Source organism: Pholcus phalangioides, unplaced genomic scaffold (genome assembly GCF_987345545.1).
Source record: "Pholcus phalangioides strain wild (caught in Gottingen) unplaced genomic scaffold, Ppha-v1.0 ptg000041l_1, whole genome shotgun sequence".
Lineage (NCBI taxonomy): Eukaryota > Metazoa > Arthropoda > Arachnida > Araneae > Pholcidae > Pholcus > Pholcus phalangioides.
The window spans coordinates 143,197-161,864 of record NW_028301627.1 but is presented as its reverse complement, the minus strand read 5'-3'; the positions used below and the strand labels follow the sequence as shown (position 1 = coordinate 161,864).

At 37.8% G+C, this 18,668-nt stretch overlaps 1 protein-coding gene across 3 annotated transcripts in view; it reads left to right on the top strand.

Moving 5' to 3' along the window:
• The window catches only part of LOC149065009 (uncharacterized), a 95,486-nt gene that overhangs the window by 75,373 nt on the left and 1,445 nt on the right, over window positions 1-18,668 (top strand). For all 3 annotated transcript variants that reach the window (XM_089254383.1, XM_089254385.1, XM_089254384.1), the window contains exon 7: window positions 3,944-4,308. In XM_089254383.1, the coding sequence (XP_089110509.1) occupies window positions 3,944-4,308 (365 nt within the window). The remainder of the gene's footprint in view (window positions 1-3,943; window positions 4,309-18,668) is intronic.

Genomic DNA, 18,668 nt, shown 5'->3' with positions numbered 1-18,668 from the left:
GGAAAAGAATTGTCTTTGTGGTATAAAGGTAAAAGCGCTTGCCCAAAATGCAAGAAGTCCTGGGTTCGATTCCCGGCGGAGAGAAACTACTTTTTTCCTGTTCACCTCAGCATAATACCCGGAAAGCTTATTGATTTCGTCATGGGAACTACTTTCAAATCACTATATTTCTTATTTGTGTTCATTGTATTTCATTAATTTGAACATATATTTCAAAATATCATGTGACTCTCTCTAGTCATATCTATCTTTTCTTTCAAACTAAGCATAACTCGTGTCTATCTAGTTATATCTGCATGGGTAACTAGAACAGAAGGCATTACATTCCCAATATGAACTCCCTTTTAGATTATATTTTGAGGCAGCTATAAGTCTCCATTGCTGTATTTTGTTTATTAATTTCAAAGCAATTCATTAAGTTCTAAACATCATTATAAAGCAGGCATCTTCAACTCATTGCTTGTGAGCACTACAGTGCTCTCTGGAGTGCCCTGAGTATTTGATGCTCGTTTTCAATTTCTTGCTCGCGAGCACTTGATCAATGTCTTAAGTAACGAATTCTTGTCCTTGTACAAATTGCATTGAAGGATTAAAATCATCCTGATTTCATGTATTATTGGCGTGTCAAATGTGCAGTAAGATTGCTCTTTTGATGATGGCTACTAGCAGTGGTCGTGACTAGAAAAAGGTTGAAGTCCTCTGTTATAGAGCATCATGCCATTTCCAAAAGAAAAAAAAAATTTCACAAAAAACAGATTACTGAGTAATTTGTGTCTGATTGCAATAGCTTATATAATATCATGTAGGCTATATATTTTTCAGATTTGAATTTCACACACCTAACCTCTTTAGAAACAGATATTTCCATATAAGAAAAATTTCCCTTGTAGTAATTTAATTCTCTGAAATTTTTTGCCAGCACTGGTTGGAAAATCCAATTATATAACGGTGGAATGATTTTTGTAAGTCATTATAATGGATTTAAAATAAGTCAGAATGAATAGGAAAACGTTTGGGACTTATTGCACTGGTTCTTATAATGGAACTGTTTGCAATAATGCAATGATCGTCATAAGCAGTGACTGTATTTTTCAGCTGAGATGAGGGCGCGGTATCCCAGGCCAATAAGGTACTTAAAGTACCAAAAGATGTTTAGAGGTCTCGCTAGTTCGATACCCAGTTCATCCTTGTCAAAAAAACTTTCCTGACGCAAGAGTACAACAAAAACATAACCGCAGAAAAAATTGTTACCACAGGAAGTCCCCAGGGCTCCCACTCGTCCTACTTTTCCTACTTTTTGGTAAAATGTCTTACTTTTCCTACTTTTTTACCAAATCCTATCGGCAAAATTTGTGTAATTGATTTTAATTGAGCAGGAAATTATTGATATAATGCCAAATATTACAAATGTTGGAGAATGCAATACAATTTCTGCTTTGGCAGAATCATTTATCATTTTTAAGGTAATTTAGAGGGGGGGGGGGAGGTATGTGGACCATTTGATTAATTTTTCATTTGCTTAGTTTGAGGGTTCAACAAGTATAGTAGTCATTAAAAACTTCTGTCTGGATGTAAAAATAATTTTGTATTTATTATATTCGTGGTCTTGGACAGTAATTTTCATCATTCAAAATTATGGTGCAAATAGGTGAAACAACATTTCAAAGCAGTTGGATACATAGGCCTATTCTAGGTTTGGTGATTCTGATGCTACCCAATAGCATTCAGTTGTCTTCTGTATTTTTAAGGCATGAACAGGCATAAACAATATTTACAATGCTCAGCAAAGAGCTAGAAATGGAAGTGTTTCATTTGTCAAAAATGATTACACTGGCATTGAACAGTAAAATGTGAACAAAACAGAAAAATTAAAAAAATGATGAGCAACGCAGTAAAACTATCTGATTCACCTTGCCTTATATACGTCAGATCTTCTAATTTACACATTTTTTGCATTGTGCTTTCGAAAGTGATCTCGAAGGTGTGTCATTCTTAAAAAATGTACGTCTTCGAAATTTGCTGTGCCTTGTTGAAGAGAGTTGAGTTGACAAGCTGATCACTTTGGAGCACTCCAAAAAAGAGCGTAATATATATGAGGGGAGAGAGCAAAGAATTATCTGTGGTTGCTAGTGCACTGTTTTGGCCAAAAATTGGTTTTGTAACCGTCATTTGTCATTTTGTCGGAATCTGCATTAAATTGTGGGTCTCGGTCTAATTAGCCCTTGTGTGTAGAAAATGACCATGGTGCGACAAAAATGATCAGCTGAGACGAGATGTTAAATTTACTAAAAAAATTAATTTTAAATCACAATCTCGCTGTCTTTCAATTTGGTTTAGAAAGAGTTAAGATACACTGATGAAATAAATTAAGAGAATTTGTATATTTTATCGAATTTCATGAAAAGAACTGAACTGAATGTAAAACCACTGCTTCTAGACAAAAATGCAAATCTTGTACGTCAAATATGTAAGCGTACACGTGTGTGTAGGCGGAGCCAGTAGAGAAACAGGCTTTATAAGCGCGCGTACGTTAAGGCACATTTTGTTCGCTAGCACACCTCTGCGAATTTCTTGGTGTTATTTTGCAGCAATCGGTTAATTTCAAATTGTAACAGTAAAAATGAGTAACCACCAATGTTTAGATGATGGAATGAGGTGGCGAATTGTGGGGAAGCTGGAAGCAGGCCAATCTCAAGTCCAGATTTGTAGAGAGTTCAATTTAACGCCCAGCGTCGTGTGTAACTTATGGAAACAGTTCCAGGATACCGGATCCATCGAGAGAAAGCCTGGGCAAGGTCGTCCAAGAGCCACGAGGGCCAGAGAAGATCGCCATTTGTTGATTATAGCAAGGCGTAACAGGAGTGCTACAGCTTCTCAGCTCTATCATGACTTGTGTGCAGCCAAAGGAACCCGTGTATCAAGGGTGACTGTTTCCAAAAGACTTCATGAGAGAGGGTTGTTTGCAAGAAGACCTGCTGTTTGCGTCCCGCTCACTTCTACGGACAGATGAATCCGTTTATCATGGTGCATAGAGATTGGAGTATGGATAAATGGGTGACCGTTCTCTTCACTGATGAGTCCCGGTTCAGCCTAAGCACCGATTCTCGCCATACGCTCATATGGAGAGAACCAGAGACCCGCTATCTACCCTCTGATGTCCGCGAAATCGACCATTATGGCGAAGGAGGTTTAATGGTCTGGGCAGGCATCATGTTCGATGGCCGCATACCTCTCCATGTCCTTGAAAGAGGCACTGTGACTGGTGTGAGGTATAGGGCTGAGGTCTTGGAGCCCTATGCTAGCCTTTTCAGGGGTGCAGTTGGCCCTGAGTTCATTTTAATGGACGATAACCCGAGGCCACATAGAGCTCTTCTGCTTGACGATTTTCTAGAGAGTGAGGATATTCGCAGGATGGATTGGCCAGCCAGATCTCCAGACCTTCACCCTATAGAGCATGTCTGGGATGCTCTGGGGAGGGCAATTGCAACTCGCAACCCCCCACCCTCCGGGAACCATCCAGGGAATGAAAACAGCGTTGCTGAATGAGTGGGACCAATTGCCACAAGAAACGATAAATTGCCTTATTTCAAGTATGAAATCACGCTGCGTGACCTGTATATCTGTAAGAGGGGACCATACTCCCTATTAACCCATTTTTTTATTTATTCTACAACTGCTGTTTCATACCTTCCGACTCCAATGAGTGTTACGCACGATCATGCGTGTGTATTATAATTATTGAATGGCTACTTGTTTTGTATTGTATCAATGTATGTACATATCAAATTTCATTCAAATCGGTACAGTAGTTCTAGAGATAATCAACCAAGTCTGCAAATTCTCTTAATTTCTTACACCAGTGTGTATGTCTTGTGAGTTTACATTTTTACATTTGTTTTTCATAAACTTTGGGAAATTTAACATTCTCCTTTGTTTCCTGCAGTCGTACCAAATCCTTTTGGTTCCCATACTATGGCACCATGGATTCAGCCAAATATGATGATAACGACTCCAACAAGTAATCCATTCCAGTCTGCGCCAAATGCTCTACCGATAGATATGCCGAATGCCAGCAATGGAATGCTGAACGGCAATGTCTCTGCAAATCAGCAACAGCTTCAAAATGGGACAGTTGCTGCAAGGAACAACTTCTGGTCTAATGGAAAGACTGCAAATCCGTCTCCATGGGACAGCACAGATCCATTCCAAAGCAAAGATGATCCTTTCGCTACGAAAAGCATCATTCCAATCGACAGATGTAATCCTTGGGCTCAAACTATTCCTAATGAAAGTGCCAATCCATTTGCTGTGAGTTGAAATTGTTTTTTTTCCTTCCAAAAAAGTAGTAGTAATTTCTATAGAATTAATCATAAAGTCAACAGTTCTGAACTTTTATTGACTTGCGGACCCCTTTTCAATATGCAATTTCTATGGCAGAGCCCCTAGGGCTCTTTTTCTTAATACCTTGAGAAATTTGTTGATTTATTCTAATTTCCTCGAACGGCTGCGGAGCCCCAATTGAGAACTGCTGCATTAAGTTAAACAAATAAAGCTAAAAAAGTATAACAAAACTAATAATGTCAGGCTTTGCCCACGTTTTCTCCACACATACTGGCTGCATTAAAGAAGTAACAAACCATTGTAAAGGCATATACATGTCTGAAACGTATTCTGTGGGAACCCCAAAATTCCAAAATATTCCCCAAAGTTTATGAAAATTCCCCATATTCCAAAAGTCATTGTTTAGCCACCATTAACTGTTTGACAGTTTTTTGCCCATTTCGGGCATTTTCTCAGCTCTGATGAGCCTTTAAAGTAACCCTTTGTGTAAAGAGAACACACACACACACACGGAAAATCAATTTTATGTATTGGAAGCATATAGTTAACAGTTGGGCACCACAATTTATTGATGAACTGTTGATCCTTAAAGCATATTTCTGATTAGAAGATATGTCATTCAAGTTGCAAGGGGCTGTATAGTCATTTAAATAAAATTAAACTTTTTATATAGACACCATGTGTTAAAAACCCAGTTAAAAAAGTTGTTGTCCTGTGTGTCTCCTGAACCCAACCAAAAACTCCTCATTTCTAAGTGAGATATTCAAATTTAAAAAATGGAGAAAATTTAGAGGAAAAAAAACAGTATAAATGAGAGGAAAGAAAGCATTTTCTTTTTTTTTTGTTCTTTCTCCCCAATTTTTCTCAATTCAAATATCTTAGTGAATATTGGACTTAGCAATTTATAATTTCTTTTTTTGGTCTCGAGGCAGGGCAAAACTTGTGTGAAAGCTGTCTCAATATGTTCCATGTGCAAATATTGTGGCCACTCCACCATTGGGAATGATTGTAAAATTTTTGGAGCTGGAAGGCTGGTCGAGTACCTTGCAGCTTTCAACCCACGACAAAGGTGCAGCCTTCTTACCCCGATCTTCCAATCCCTTTGGCCGCACATTGGTCAGAGAACACTAACAGTCACAACACCAATAGTGTTCTGGAAGGAATTGCAAAGGAATATTGGATTAAGTTAGAACAGTGTGTAGCCAGCCTTTACATGAGTGTAGCCATGGCTTCAGGAGAGATGGCAATAACTTTCTGTGTTTTTGAATACTGGGTGTCCGTATAAAGTTACTTTTTTTTAAATTTCAATAACTATACAACTCCTTAATAAATGAAGGACGTATTTGAGATCTACATCTTATTTGGATACTTTTTCTAATTTGATTTATTCTGGGATGAACGGTTCACCAGTAAATTTTTCGGTGCCAGCTGTTATGCACCCTGTATATAAATAAGACTCGTCCCGTGAGATACAAAATATTGTGTGCTGACCTTCAAGCTGTTGTAGTTTCGAGCCATCTTTTAGGTGACTTGGTCGGCTGAATCTCCAACTTATTTTTGTCATGGCTAGGGTTACCTAACCGCCTCCTTCTATGTAGTTTCAAGTGTCCTCTTACATTTCAGAAAATTTGCCCTTTTTCCTCCTTTTAAGGTATCTGGAATTTTTATTTTTTTCTGGGGAAATTTTTTTCTCCACTTTTGGAACACATTTATTCATTGATATGCGTTTTTCTGTTTTCCCACACAGGAATTCACCAATAGCCATTGAAATTCCCAGAATTTTTTTCTCTTTTTTTTTTTTTTTTTTAGCAGTTCTGTTTTACAGTTGGAAAAAATTGTTATGGCCAGTTTTATTAGTCAAAATAGTGGTACCATCTGTGGGAAAAATTAGGATACGTGAGGTCATGAAGCGGGCTCACACAGGCATCCTCCTTTTTCAGTTTTCGGATCTGGTAACCCTAGTCATGGTTGTCAAAAAGGTCTTGTGGCACACTTTGTTATGGAGGAGCAAAATTTTGAAACAAAGTATAAAAATAAGCATGAAAACTACTCTCTCGGTTGCAAGTTACATTGAGAAAGAAGGGGGGGGAAACTCCCAGCTATATATTAACATTGATCACAGCGCCACCTATCTCATTCGCATATTTCAATGATCAGAACCACCATGACTTGACTGATGGCAACAGTTTTGCATTTTGTACACTCGTGGCTATTCTGGTAAACAAAATGATGCCAAAAGTAACAATTTGTTACAGTATGCAACATAGCTACACACATAGGTGTAAACTTGTATCTGGCCAGGCCCAAGCCCCCTCAAATAATTTTGAAGGACTGGCTCAGCCCCCCAAAAATTTGCATGAGTACGCTTCCCCATATTTGGCTCTGAAAAACAATTTTTTTGATAAAAAAAATTGCCTCAAAAAAAGTTTAGTAAAAAAAATCTGCTCAAAATTTTATTTTAATACTTTCTTAAATCACAATCAACTTGTCCTTGGCTTTTTTTTGTAACAATTTGTAGTATTTTTCTGACAGTCAACAATGACACTTGATCTCCATTCTCTGTCAATCATAGCTGCCCGAAGGCATGCATCTCTGGATGGTATCAGGAGACAATATGGGATGGAGGTGCTTTGGTTCTTTCTTGTTCCTGCTGTCGGAAAACTCAGAAGCATCTCTTGTTTGAATGTGACCCTTGAAGAAGGAATCTTTCAGACAATGCACCAGAAGGAAAAGAAAGGTTAAAAAATAGGCCAATAATGACCACCGAAACAAGTACACTCCGAGAGCCATATTTTACTTAAGTTCTGGAACCAGGGCCGAAACATTTTTGGCAAAATACTGTATGACTAATAACACAGACAAATAAACAATAGCTAAATGAAATGCAGTGAAGACTCGATATAACAATCGCGGACCAAGAAAAAATATCATTGTGGAGGGATTGTTATATTGAGAGGCAACATTATCACATGCCCTGAAATTTCTGTTGCTGTTAGCATCTTTTCTGATTCGCATTGTTAGTACCACCAAAAAATGCACTTTTCAGTATTTATTCACCGCAAAAATAATTCAATTGATTAATAATATTCTCACTTGGATGTATTGCTCCTGTAAAGAGCTTAGTCGTGATATGCCACGGCATATCTTTTAGCGGGCCCCTAGCCAGACTTTTCACGGCCCTCTACATAGTAAATTTACAGCATGAAAAATAAAAGACAATTATCCCGCGCCACCAGACTGGGGCCCTGTCAGCCCCACTAATATGGGGGGGGGGCATAGATTCATCCACATGGAAACATTAGGGGGAAGGGCTGAAAGTTGCTGGTCGTCCCGAATATACAGGACTCAAGCACATATGCTTGAGAGAGAGGGTGCCATGGCCTCCACATCTTGGTGCAGGGCCCCTAGGCTGGAATATTTGTCAGGCCCCCAAACCAGATTTTTCGCAGGGCCCTTCTATAGTGAATTTATAGCATGAAAAATCAAAAAAATAATAATTATCCCAGGCCCCAGGGCTGAAGCCCTGTCAGCCCTGCCCATGTGGGGGCCATGGAGGGTGCATTGTATTGTTTTTTCAGAAATTATTGGGGGTTCAGCCCCCTCACAAAATTTTTTGGGAGGGGGCCTCAAATGACTCCGTCGGGCCAGGGAATTAACTTCAAAGAAATTAAGTTTTACTTGAATATTAGTATGTCATCAGTCATTACAGAAAAATAACGTGCGGTGTGTGTAAAACGCTGTGATGTTACCACAAAAACTTTAGGCCTTCGGCAGTAATTTGTAGAGGACGGCAAATTTTAGGGGAAACAAACTATCTTTCAAAATCATCGATTTTTACACTGTGGAGGTAGTAAAACTACATTTGTTTCAGCTGCCCCCCCCCCCCACTCAGCAGCAATAATCTACTCTTAGTTACGGCCCCGTCCACAGCACCCAGAAAGTGCTGCAACTAACAGATTGCGAATCACAGCCCTATAAAAATACAGTACAATGTATTGTACATTCAATATAATTCATCAGCAAAGTATCTCTCAGCAATAGGCCCCACGTCATCAAACAAGGCTTCTGGATTGGGATGTTTTGTGGGTACGAGGGCAGGATTTCCCAATCACCCCCCTTCAATCTGTTGTGAAATTATATGGTAAAAAAGTGGGAAAAATTCCTCCCGAGACTCCAGCCAGGAGTACTGTGGAACCTTCCTTCATGGGTGATGGCTCACCCTCTGGGAATCATTCATATACAGTAAGACCTTGGTATAAAGGCCCGTTTACACGCGGTAAGTGATATAGTTGGTAACTAAATTTTAACTTACATGTAAGTGGTTTAGTAGATTCTCATTGGATAATTTTTAAGGAGGCGAGCGCAATTAGCGCATGTACGCTACATTAGAATCTAACCAATGGAGGGAGAGAGATGCAACTTGCGGGAGAATAATGATGATTTTTTATATATCTGGCATTCAAAGAGGTGGGGTTTTTTTTTCAAAGCTCATAGCTTCCGCAACAATGGATGATGATCCGGTAGAACTTACAAATACTGTGATCAGAGCCACATTATGAGATTTTTTTTTTGAATAGAACCATTTTTATTTCACTAAATCACTTGTGCACTTGCCAACTAAAGCCGGGTAAATGGTCCTTATCGTCTGTATACATTGTATCATACTTGGCAACTTAAAATTTAGTTACCAACTAAATCATCTACCGCTTGTAAACGGGCCTTCACTTCAACCACTCTTAACATCAACACGCCTATAATGTCAGTTTCTTAGTCCCGCTATATAGCTTAACTGGCAAAACGTTTACTCGTTAGTAAATCACCCTGTTAATGAAGTTCATATTTATTCGGTCCTCAGGTGTGACATTATACCAAGGTATGTCTGATTGAAATGGCGTAGAACTCTGTAAAGCGGTTCGTTGCAAGGAGCGGAGCAGAGATTCAGAAATAAAAATTTGTTATACACATAAATTTTTAATTGTTTCTGTAAGTATCGAACACACATGGCTCTCGCATGCTAGAGCAAATCCCCTAGGTTGGGATCTTTTGCGGGCCCATTGTGGTGAATTTATAGCGTGAAAAAAACAAAAATTATGTGAATCGCCCCAGGGCTAGAGCCTTGTCAATCCCACCCTTGTGAGGGCCATGATTGAACAAAGAAAGAATGAAAAATCCACGTTTGCCGTCTATGCGTTTTGAATTTCCCCCCCCCCCCCTCCCTCTGGAAACTATTGCCCCTTGTTGAAACTATTGCTTGTCTTTAGCCGCAATAAAGAGGCATTCCCCACACCACCGCTTTCTCTAAATTTTTGGTTGTGTGGAGGCGTTCTTGTGCTTTGCTCCAGGGATACAGTGGGTGCATCAATAGGACAGGGGATCCAGACACACATTTTACATTTGTGCTACTCGTCAGAGGCCAAGCCACATAAGTTCAAAGAATAACTGGTGAGTGATTGGGAATTTTCGATATTTTTGACCAGCCGCAAAACCTCTAAAAATCTTTAGCAGTCTAATTATAACGATGGAGGACGTATTAACCTGTTCTCAGAAATAAACAAAGTAAATGACATGCATGGCAAATGTCAGCGACTAATCAGTGAAGTACCTGCTGAATATATATTATTTTGAATCAGTCATCAAGGTAAACATTACTGGTGATGTACGATACAGTTTTCTTTGCATGTAGTGAATTACGTTGCAAGTTTCCGTTGTGATTTTTTTCCATTGTTGTATTCATTTATTCAAATGATAGGTTCACAAATATAAGTTTTTGTTATGAATTTAGAGAAGTTTTCAAATTTTAGAGTAGAAAAATCACTTGAAATTTATAAAGTTACACAATTTACATGAGCACGTATCGCGAATATCCCGCCACAAGTGTTTCACCCAAAATTTGACAATTTTCTGTTCTTCAGCTGACTTTTATGGTGAGTTACTATGTAGAATTTTTTTATATCATTATATTTTTTCTAGCTAAGATTAAATACAAAAAATTTGGTCATAAAATATAGTTTACACTAAATTATTAACAAAATGTGATAATAAATGTTACTTCGATGTAAGTCAGCACAAATAAATTTAAATATATGGCAAGATTCTCATTTCCCACTGTAAATGAAAACTATGCAAAATTATTCTATTAAATTCAATATTAAGACCTTTCAATTGCTTTGTGATCAATAATATTTTCCAATTAGAATGTTGGCAGTTGCTGATAAAACGCTTTATTCACATGTACCTATTTTGACTTCTGTGTGTTATTAATACAGTACCAAAAACTAAAAATGTTCAAACACTCCGTCAAGACCTTAAGATGATAATGAATTCAACTCATAGATTAAAAGGGTTTTAAATTAATTCATAAATCTCTTAAGTGTTTAAATTAACTAATCAATTAGTTTGTGTAAATGGTTTTAATTAACTAATCAATTAGTTTGCACTGAATTAAAAAGTAATTGGTTGTTAATTTTTTATTACTTTATGAACGAGTAAATTATTGCAGACCAGGCCGTAGACTCGTAGAAATTTAATTCATTGGGCCAGGGTTTAAAAAGATTGAGAACCATTATTTTAGGAGGATTTTTGGGAACTCGTATTATGTCTAGGCCTGCTCATCTCACTACTTTCTTGGGATGGATGCCATGTCCACCCCCTCTTCCCGAGGGTGGTGGTGACAGGGCTCCAGCTTGAGGCAATAACAATTACCCGATGCGTGGCCTACTATGTAGAGAGCTAAGAAGGGTGAAGGGGTACAAATTCTATTGTTTTATTTTTTACATAAATTTACTGAACGGGGGGCGGGGGACATTTTTAATCTAGAAACCCACCAAAAATCCCAGCTTGTGAGTTGCCAACTTTTAAATTTTTTCATCGATTTAAAATTATGATTGCCACAGATCAGTGCTGTCTTAATGCATGGGCCCACTTGGGCACAGCCCAGAAACCACAACATAACAGGGGCCTCACAAAAATGACAACTGTTTGATATTTTCGGAATTTGCCAAGTAGGGCCTCAAAAAAATCACTTGGCCCTGGGGCTCATGATGCCGTCAAGAGGACCCTGCCACAGATATGGATAAAAAATGGAACTAACAAGCAATGCGCTTAAGCACATTTTGAAATAGACTGTTCTTAATTAGGGATCCTTGGAGATCAGTGGAGCTTTAGTGAGAAAACAATCTAATTTTTCTTATACAGTAAAACCCCTCTTAACGGACATCAACGGGTGACAATGCTGTCACCTTCTGTTACGGCCAAATAATAATTTAACCTTGTATAAGAAAAGTATGCATTTCAAACCCCTGATTAATGGTCTCCTTTTTTACAGAAGAATTTTTTTATACCATTGGTGTCCCCAAAAGATAGGTTTTATTGCATTATACACTGAGTGGCCACAGCATTGACTACTTGACAGTTTTAAGCAAATGAAATATAGTGCCACACTGCTGTGAGAGGGCTAGGCTGCCATAAAAAAAGAAAGATTAGTTCCTCAGACAGAGCTGTAACTAGAGGGAAGCAGGTGGGTCTGCTGCCATGGACGCGGGCAATAGGAGGAGCAAATTTCCCACCTATCATTCAACATTAAAAAATGTGTGCTTACCCGTGCTGACCAAGTACCTATCTAGTTGCAGCCTTTGTAGTGCAGTCGCCCCCCCCCCCCCCCCCCGTATTCACGGTTTCCACATTTATGGTTTTTTTTTGTTTATTGGGAATTTTCTTTTGACCACACTCAGCAATTGTCATTCACGTATTATGTTTACAAAATTTGAGTTGTGCTTGTTTAGGATGGCTCATTCTTCTAATGCTACTTGTAAGGCTTTGAAAAGACAAAAGTGAAAACTTGACAAGAAAAATTGGATATATTAACTATGCTTGGTGAAAGTAAGTCAATACCTGCTATGGTCCGCCATTACGAAATCAACGAATCTACTGTGAGATATATTAAGAAAATAGAATCTGAAATTCGTTCAGCCGTAGCTGTAGTTGCACTCTTGGCAGTCAAAACTGTCCACGTGTTTCTCGTACAGAAAATGCTGTTTTTGGGGGTACAATACTGATACAAAAATGTATTCCAATTGATTGTAATATTTTAACAGAAAATGCAAAAATTTTTGCTCTTCCACAAGGCTGGTGAAACGTCTATTTCATCAAAATTTTACGCTAGTAAAGGTTGTTTGATAGGTTTAAGAAACGATTCGGATCATGCAATGTGAAAATCATTGGTGATCAAGTCTCTGCTGACCAGGAGGCAGCTAGAAAATTTCGAAAGACTTTGTAGAAACTTATTGAAGAGAAGAGTTGTGCACATCAGCAGGTGTTTAACGCTAATGAAACTACAGTATTTTGGAAGAAAATGCAGCAAAGAAGTTAAGCAAGAGAAAAGGCGAGCTCTTGGTTTTAAGGTAAGTAGAGATAGACTTACTACGTTGTTTTGTGCAAATGCATATGGTGCATGATAAAGCCCAACATCCAATTTTCAAATCTGCGAATCCGTGAGCATTGAAGGGAAGGATAAGCCAAAGCTCCCAGTATTTTGGATGAACAATAAAAAGGCTTGGAGTATAAAAACACTTTCCCTGGATTGGATTAAACAGTGTTTCATTCCAGAAGTCATGCTGTACCTTGAGAGTGAATACATGCTATTCAAAGTTCTTTTGATACTGGATTGAACAAAGAGGAATTAATGCAGCTGACTGGTCAACAACTGAAGCTGTACCAGATGAAGATCGACATAAAGAACTCAGAAGACAAGTTCAACACAATTAACATAGCTGAAAGGCTTTGCAAGCTCAAATCAGCAATCGATTATTTTCATGACATAGATCCCTATATTTTACGTTCATCACATGTGGAAAAATTAGTAGAGGAAGCCATGTCAAAAAACATACTCCAACATACTTGATGATATGAAGAAGAAACGGCACACAGAAATGTTCTTTCAGAAAATATCGCCAACAATCACTGCACCCTCTTTTGCATTTCCTTCTACCTCTGTGTCACCCTGCTCTTTCTCACGATGGTCAATAAACGAGACATACAAAAAAACCTATGGTTTTGGTTATTCACGGATTTCTGTATTTGCTGTCACCCCGGGAACGTAATCCCCACGAATACGGGGAGACGACTATAGGTCAGTCGTTCTAAACATTTGGAAGCCTGTGGCCTGGTAAGTGTCTTGTGTAAGTGAATGGCCCGGCTTTGCAATGCAAATATAAGCCAATGATAGGCATTTTTAAGACAAATCTGAAATGGTACTACCAGAGCCACAACTATAGAGAGCAGACTGGTCTGGTGCGCCGGGCCAGAGGGGGGGTATCATAAAACATCTGGGGAGCGTGCTTGTCCCGGCTGACCAAGTGTCTAGTTGTGGCCCTGGGTACTACTCTGGTTTAAATAAATAGCTTTCCTGGTCTGGACACCAGGCTCGCGTCCTGCTTTCATAGCAAAATTATTTTGTTCTTTATCTCGAGAAGTTTGCAATGTCAATAGACGATATTGGTATCGTCTATTAGCTATTTCAAAGACAAATCCGATGATACCAATATCATTGTCAGTAGCGACAATGCTGTGTATTGTGTATAAAAGTTTTCTGTGACACGGTTCTGCCCCTTCACAGGGGGCAATGGCTAAAATTGGGCAAATCGGATAGATCCTGGTCAGTGTGTTCTTTTTGAAAGAAAGTACTGACAATGAGATTCAAGGCACAAAAAAAATGTTCATGTTGAAACTTGCGACCTTGATCACGACACACAGCCTACTGCAATTTTTTTTCACAGAAATAGAAACCAATGATTTTGAATTAAAACTTTTAAATTCTTTAAAAAAGAGATATGGCTGGAGAAGAGGAGGGGTCATTTTCAAAAAATTTCAGTAAAACGATTTTTGCATTTGTACGACATTTTGATCTGTATGATTGTACAAACTTCTAATATACGACGCATCATTATATTGAAACTGAGCCCCCAACATTTTGAATAACTTTATGCCTATAGCTACACATCTTTTGGGAGTGTTTCACAAAGTTTGTTTCACAGCTTCTAGGGGTGTCTCCAACCTTTTTCATGTGATTGTGGTGAGCAGACAATATTGATGTGCACCTATTCTGTAATTATAGGTTCTTTCAGAAACTATGTTGGAAAGTCATAACTATGATCAGGTGAACAACTAAATGAAAACTTTGCCTTGGTTTTGAAATGAAATATAGTGTCTTACATGCACCTGATATTTATGCAAATTGGTCAGTTTCATGGTTAAAGTTGAACGTTATTGCCAATCTTGAAAAAATGTGTTCATTAATGAACTTAGTCTGTAACGCGGAATTAAATGGGTAATTTGCCTGTTCTTGTGAATGGGACCTGGTCCCCCATTCGAGAAAGTCTCTTCGCAGAGAGCAGGCGGGCCCTCAACGGGATACTCATATAACATGAAAATTCAAGCATTTACCATTTTTACTGCAAAACATAGAAGACAGATGGCAGGAAGATACGAAACAAACACAACTCTGACAATTATGAGACCCATGCATGCACGCAAGCAAAGTATGTTCCAGCATGTACCAATTTGTTGAAAAGTTCTATGAGGAATGTGTATAAGGTGCACGTACGGTTAAGTATTAGTTGGCCTGTTGTAACTTCAGTATTTGTATTAGGCAAGTTTTTTGACGTAATACAGCAACAACTTTCTAATTTTCTACTTGCTATAGCTAAACATTTTTTGTATTTTCAACATTACCTCTTTGACAACCACTTGCAAATCAATCGTTATACAGTCGGGCCGGATTGACCATTAAGCAAAATAAGCAAGTGGCATCAAGAGAAAAGGGGCATTACATAAAGTTTCCAAAATGTGTTTTTATGTACAATTTTTTTCCAGCATCTGGCAGAAAATCCCAAAATTTTTGATTGATTGTATGTAAGTTGAAAATATTCATCAAAAGGGTGGCACAAGTATAGAAACTGATAATATTGTAACTATAGATCACGTTAATGCTGAGTTTTTGGAATAAGATTTTGTGTAATTTCTATAAATTTAACTTGACTTATTTTGACAGAATCAGGGGGGGGGGGGACTTTGAGAAAATGATTTTTCTGAGGAGCCCTTTCTACCAGTTAAAAATTCCTGCCTACCAATTTGCATACTTACTCTTACCAATTATGGAAATACATAAATGAAAATATTTTAAACAAAAATATTGGACATAACGTACTTCCAAACTTTCAAGATCCAATGGATATGAAAGTTTAATCACACGTAATAATGACTTTATTACAAGGAATTTAAATACTAATGAACAAAATAATTTTTGTACCCAATTGTTTGGAAGAAAATAATGCTACTAACAATTTGATCAATTCCATGTTTCATGCTGATATAAATAAAGAACAATTAAAACATGTTATAATGGATTTAAAGGAAAATAAAGCAAGTGGTTATGGTGGATTGACTCCCAAAAATGATTAAAATTGCAGAATACTTACAATAAAAAATTTAATTGATCATTCTGTATTGAATGGAATATTCTACCATGATTTTACATACTCTCTAGTCCATCCCATATATAAAGCATGATATAGTAATGATTTAACAAATTAAGACCAATATCAATACTTCCAGTTTTCTCAAATAATTGAAAAATGTATAAAAAAAACCAGCTGCTTGATTTCCTAAATAGACAATGAATGAATGAATGCCAGAACTTTGCCAACTGGACTTATCTCGTTGCCGAGATCTCTTTCAGCCCAGCTTTGCGGCAGTCTGAAACACCTTATTTTGTGTCAAAAAAAAAAAAACTAACAAAAATTTTACATATTTCCCCCGGACAATTGGGTACTGTCGTGATTTATAAATTTTGTGATTACAGATGAGATGGGGTTGGGAGGTGGAGTAAAGCTTCTAGGATGAATGTACACACATTAGCATGGAGGTATATTTTAAAAGCAATTGGAGTGGGCCCCATGCCATCTCATGTTATTTTACATTTGCCATATTACATACACAGGATATAAAAAAAAAACGAAATGTATATACTGTAATTAGAAATTTCAGTAACGTAAGTTGCATAGGTATATCTCGTAATGTAGATTACAAAAGAGGGTGTTAGTGGGGAAGGGGGGAAAGAAGAAGGAAATGAAACATTTCAGAGAATCAGAAATATTGTTCAATGTCGGTACTGTAATTGAAAGGAGGTAAGATTTGATTAGTCTTCTATACATGTGTATGAACAGGACCGCAACTAGATGCTTGGTCACCCGGGGCAAGCGTACATTTTTACGCCCCCCTTGTAATGTTGGAGAGGTTTCAGAATAAAATTTGCACCCCCCTCCCCCCGGGTCCAGTGCCTGCAACACAATACCCGCCTGCTCCCCCCCTAGTTGCGTCCCTGTGTATGAATGAAGGCTGACATTTGAATTCATATCAGATGGGAAATTTTTAAGTAAAATAATTTAAGTTCAAATCAGCGCTCGTGTAATCAGTTCTATTTAGCCCAGATCTTTACTTGAAAAATATTAGTAGAGGAATGGGGAAAAGGCGAGTCCACAAAAGCCAAGTATTGTACTTAGGTTGAATTCTTTTATGGGAATACATACCTTTTCTTTTCCTCTCCTACAAAGAAGCATTCAACAGTAGGCGGAACAAAAATTTTAAACCACACAAGACTAAATCATATAACCCGCTGTTTGTACAGGGGGGAAGGAAAAATGGTTAGAATTTTTTGAAGTAGTTTTGTGGCAATTACCTGAACCCTTTTCAAGTAGATTTTCTCAACACCCTAGAACCGCGAGTTGGTTAAGTATTCATTGTCTTTTGTTTTTTTAAAGAATTTACCTCCCCAAATTAATTGAAGTAATTGATTTCCTCCCATTTTATTTATCAACATCTTGAATATTTTGCCTTTCCGACAGTAGATCAATTATTCAAATCATACTTATTATTTCTAATTTTGATATTTAAAATGCACCTACCACGCGTTGCCACAATGATGTTACTATTGTTTTTCCCCTTCACCCATATATTATTTCATATTTAACTATCAATTTTCCTCCCCATTTATATTTGTGTTTATGTACAAGTGGTTATATATAGGTATTTCCCCCCTTCACATATTGTACTTTTCTTAAATCAATAACCCATCATCCAGTATGTGACAGTCATATTCACCTTGGATGAAAAGTTGCCTCTGTTTCTATATGTATGCTTGTACATCTCTTTTGTTAAATAAATTGTTGGATAATGAACAATAGAAGGCACAATTCCTAGAGCTGCTTGAAATCCTAGGCTGACTTATCTGCCATCTTTGAGCACAAGCAGGATTTTGTTATAATTGTTAGTCAATTGCTGTTTTAAATCCAGCTATTTTAATGATTAGACACCAATTTGAACAAAAAGTTGGTTTTGTCACTCGAAAAGGCTGAATGAACGTCATTGGACTTATCTTGTTGCCAAAATCTCTTCCAGACCAACTTCGTGGCTGCATCAAAAATAAATTGTTTCGGATTCTGCCACAAAGCTGGACTGAAAGATATCTTGGTAGCAACATGTTGCCGAAAGTCTAGTGGCAAAGATCTGGCGTTCATTCAGCCTTCTCCATCTTTGAGTGGCAAAACCAACTTTTTGTTCAAATTGTTGTCAATTATTAAAAAAAAGAGGGCGCTGTGTCAGCCCTCGTTTCTTGACATCCTAGCTATTTCGTTGTTCACGGTGGTGCATTTAACTGATATATACAGGGTGATTATAAAAAAAACTATCCTGACATATGGGCCCCTAACTATCATACCATTCACAGAAACTGAATGAAATTTTGGCATAAGGCATTTTGATGTATGCGCTCAAGAATGATATGGAAAACAACAGTGTCACTATAACAGTTACGGTTACAGTGAGAAAATTTCGAAAATATCAAATGGCAACACCAAGTTTTTTGTATTGGAATGCGATCTCCATTGTGAAAAACCCTAAATAGCGTTCGAACGGCAACTGTAGCATGAACATCACCGGCGGTAGATAGGCTAAAAGTGAGGACAACCAATAAGGACAGAGAAGCAGCATAAAATAAAGCATTTTATTGTGTTTTCCACATGACCTTGTGGAGGACTAATCAGGCTGGGATCTCAGCTGAAGAAACTGTGTGACGAATGAAACGAACATTAATGCTCTGGTGCACGGCAAAGTCCTTTTTACTTTTTCCTTGCCTAGCTCCGGGGATTTTCGTGCTACAGGTGCCATTCCAACGCTATTTAGTGTTTTTCAGTATGGAGATCGCATTCCTATACAAAAAAACTTGGTGTTGCCATTTAATATTTTCGAAATTTTCTCACTGTAACCGTAACTGT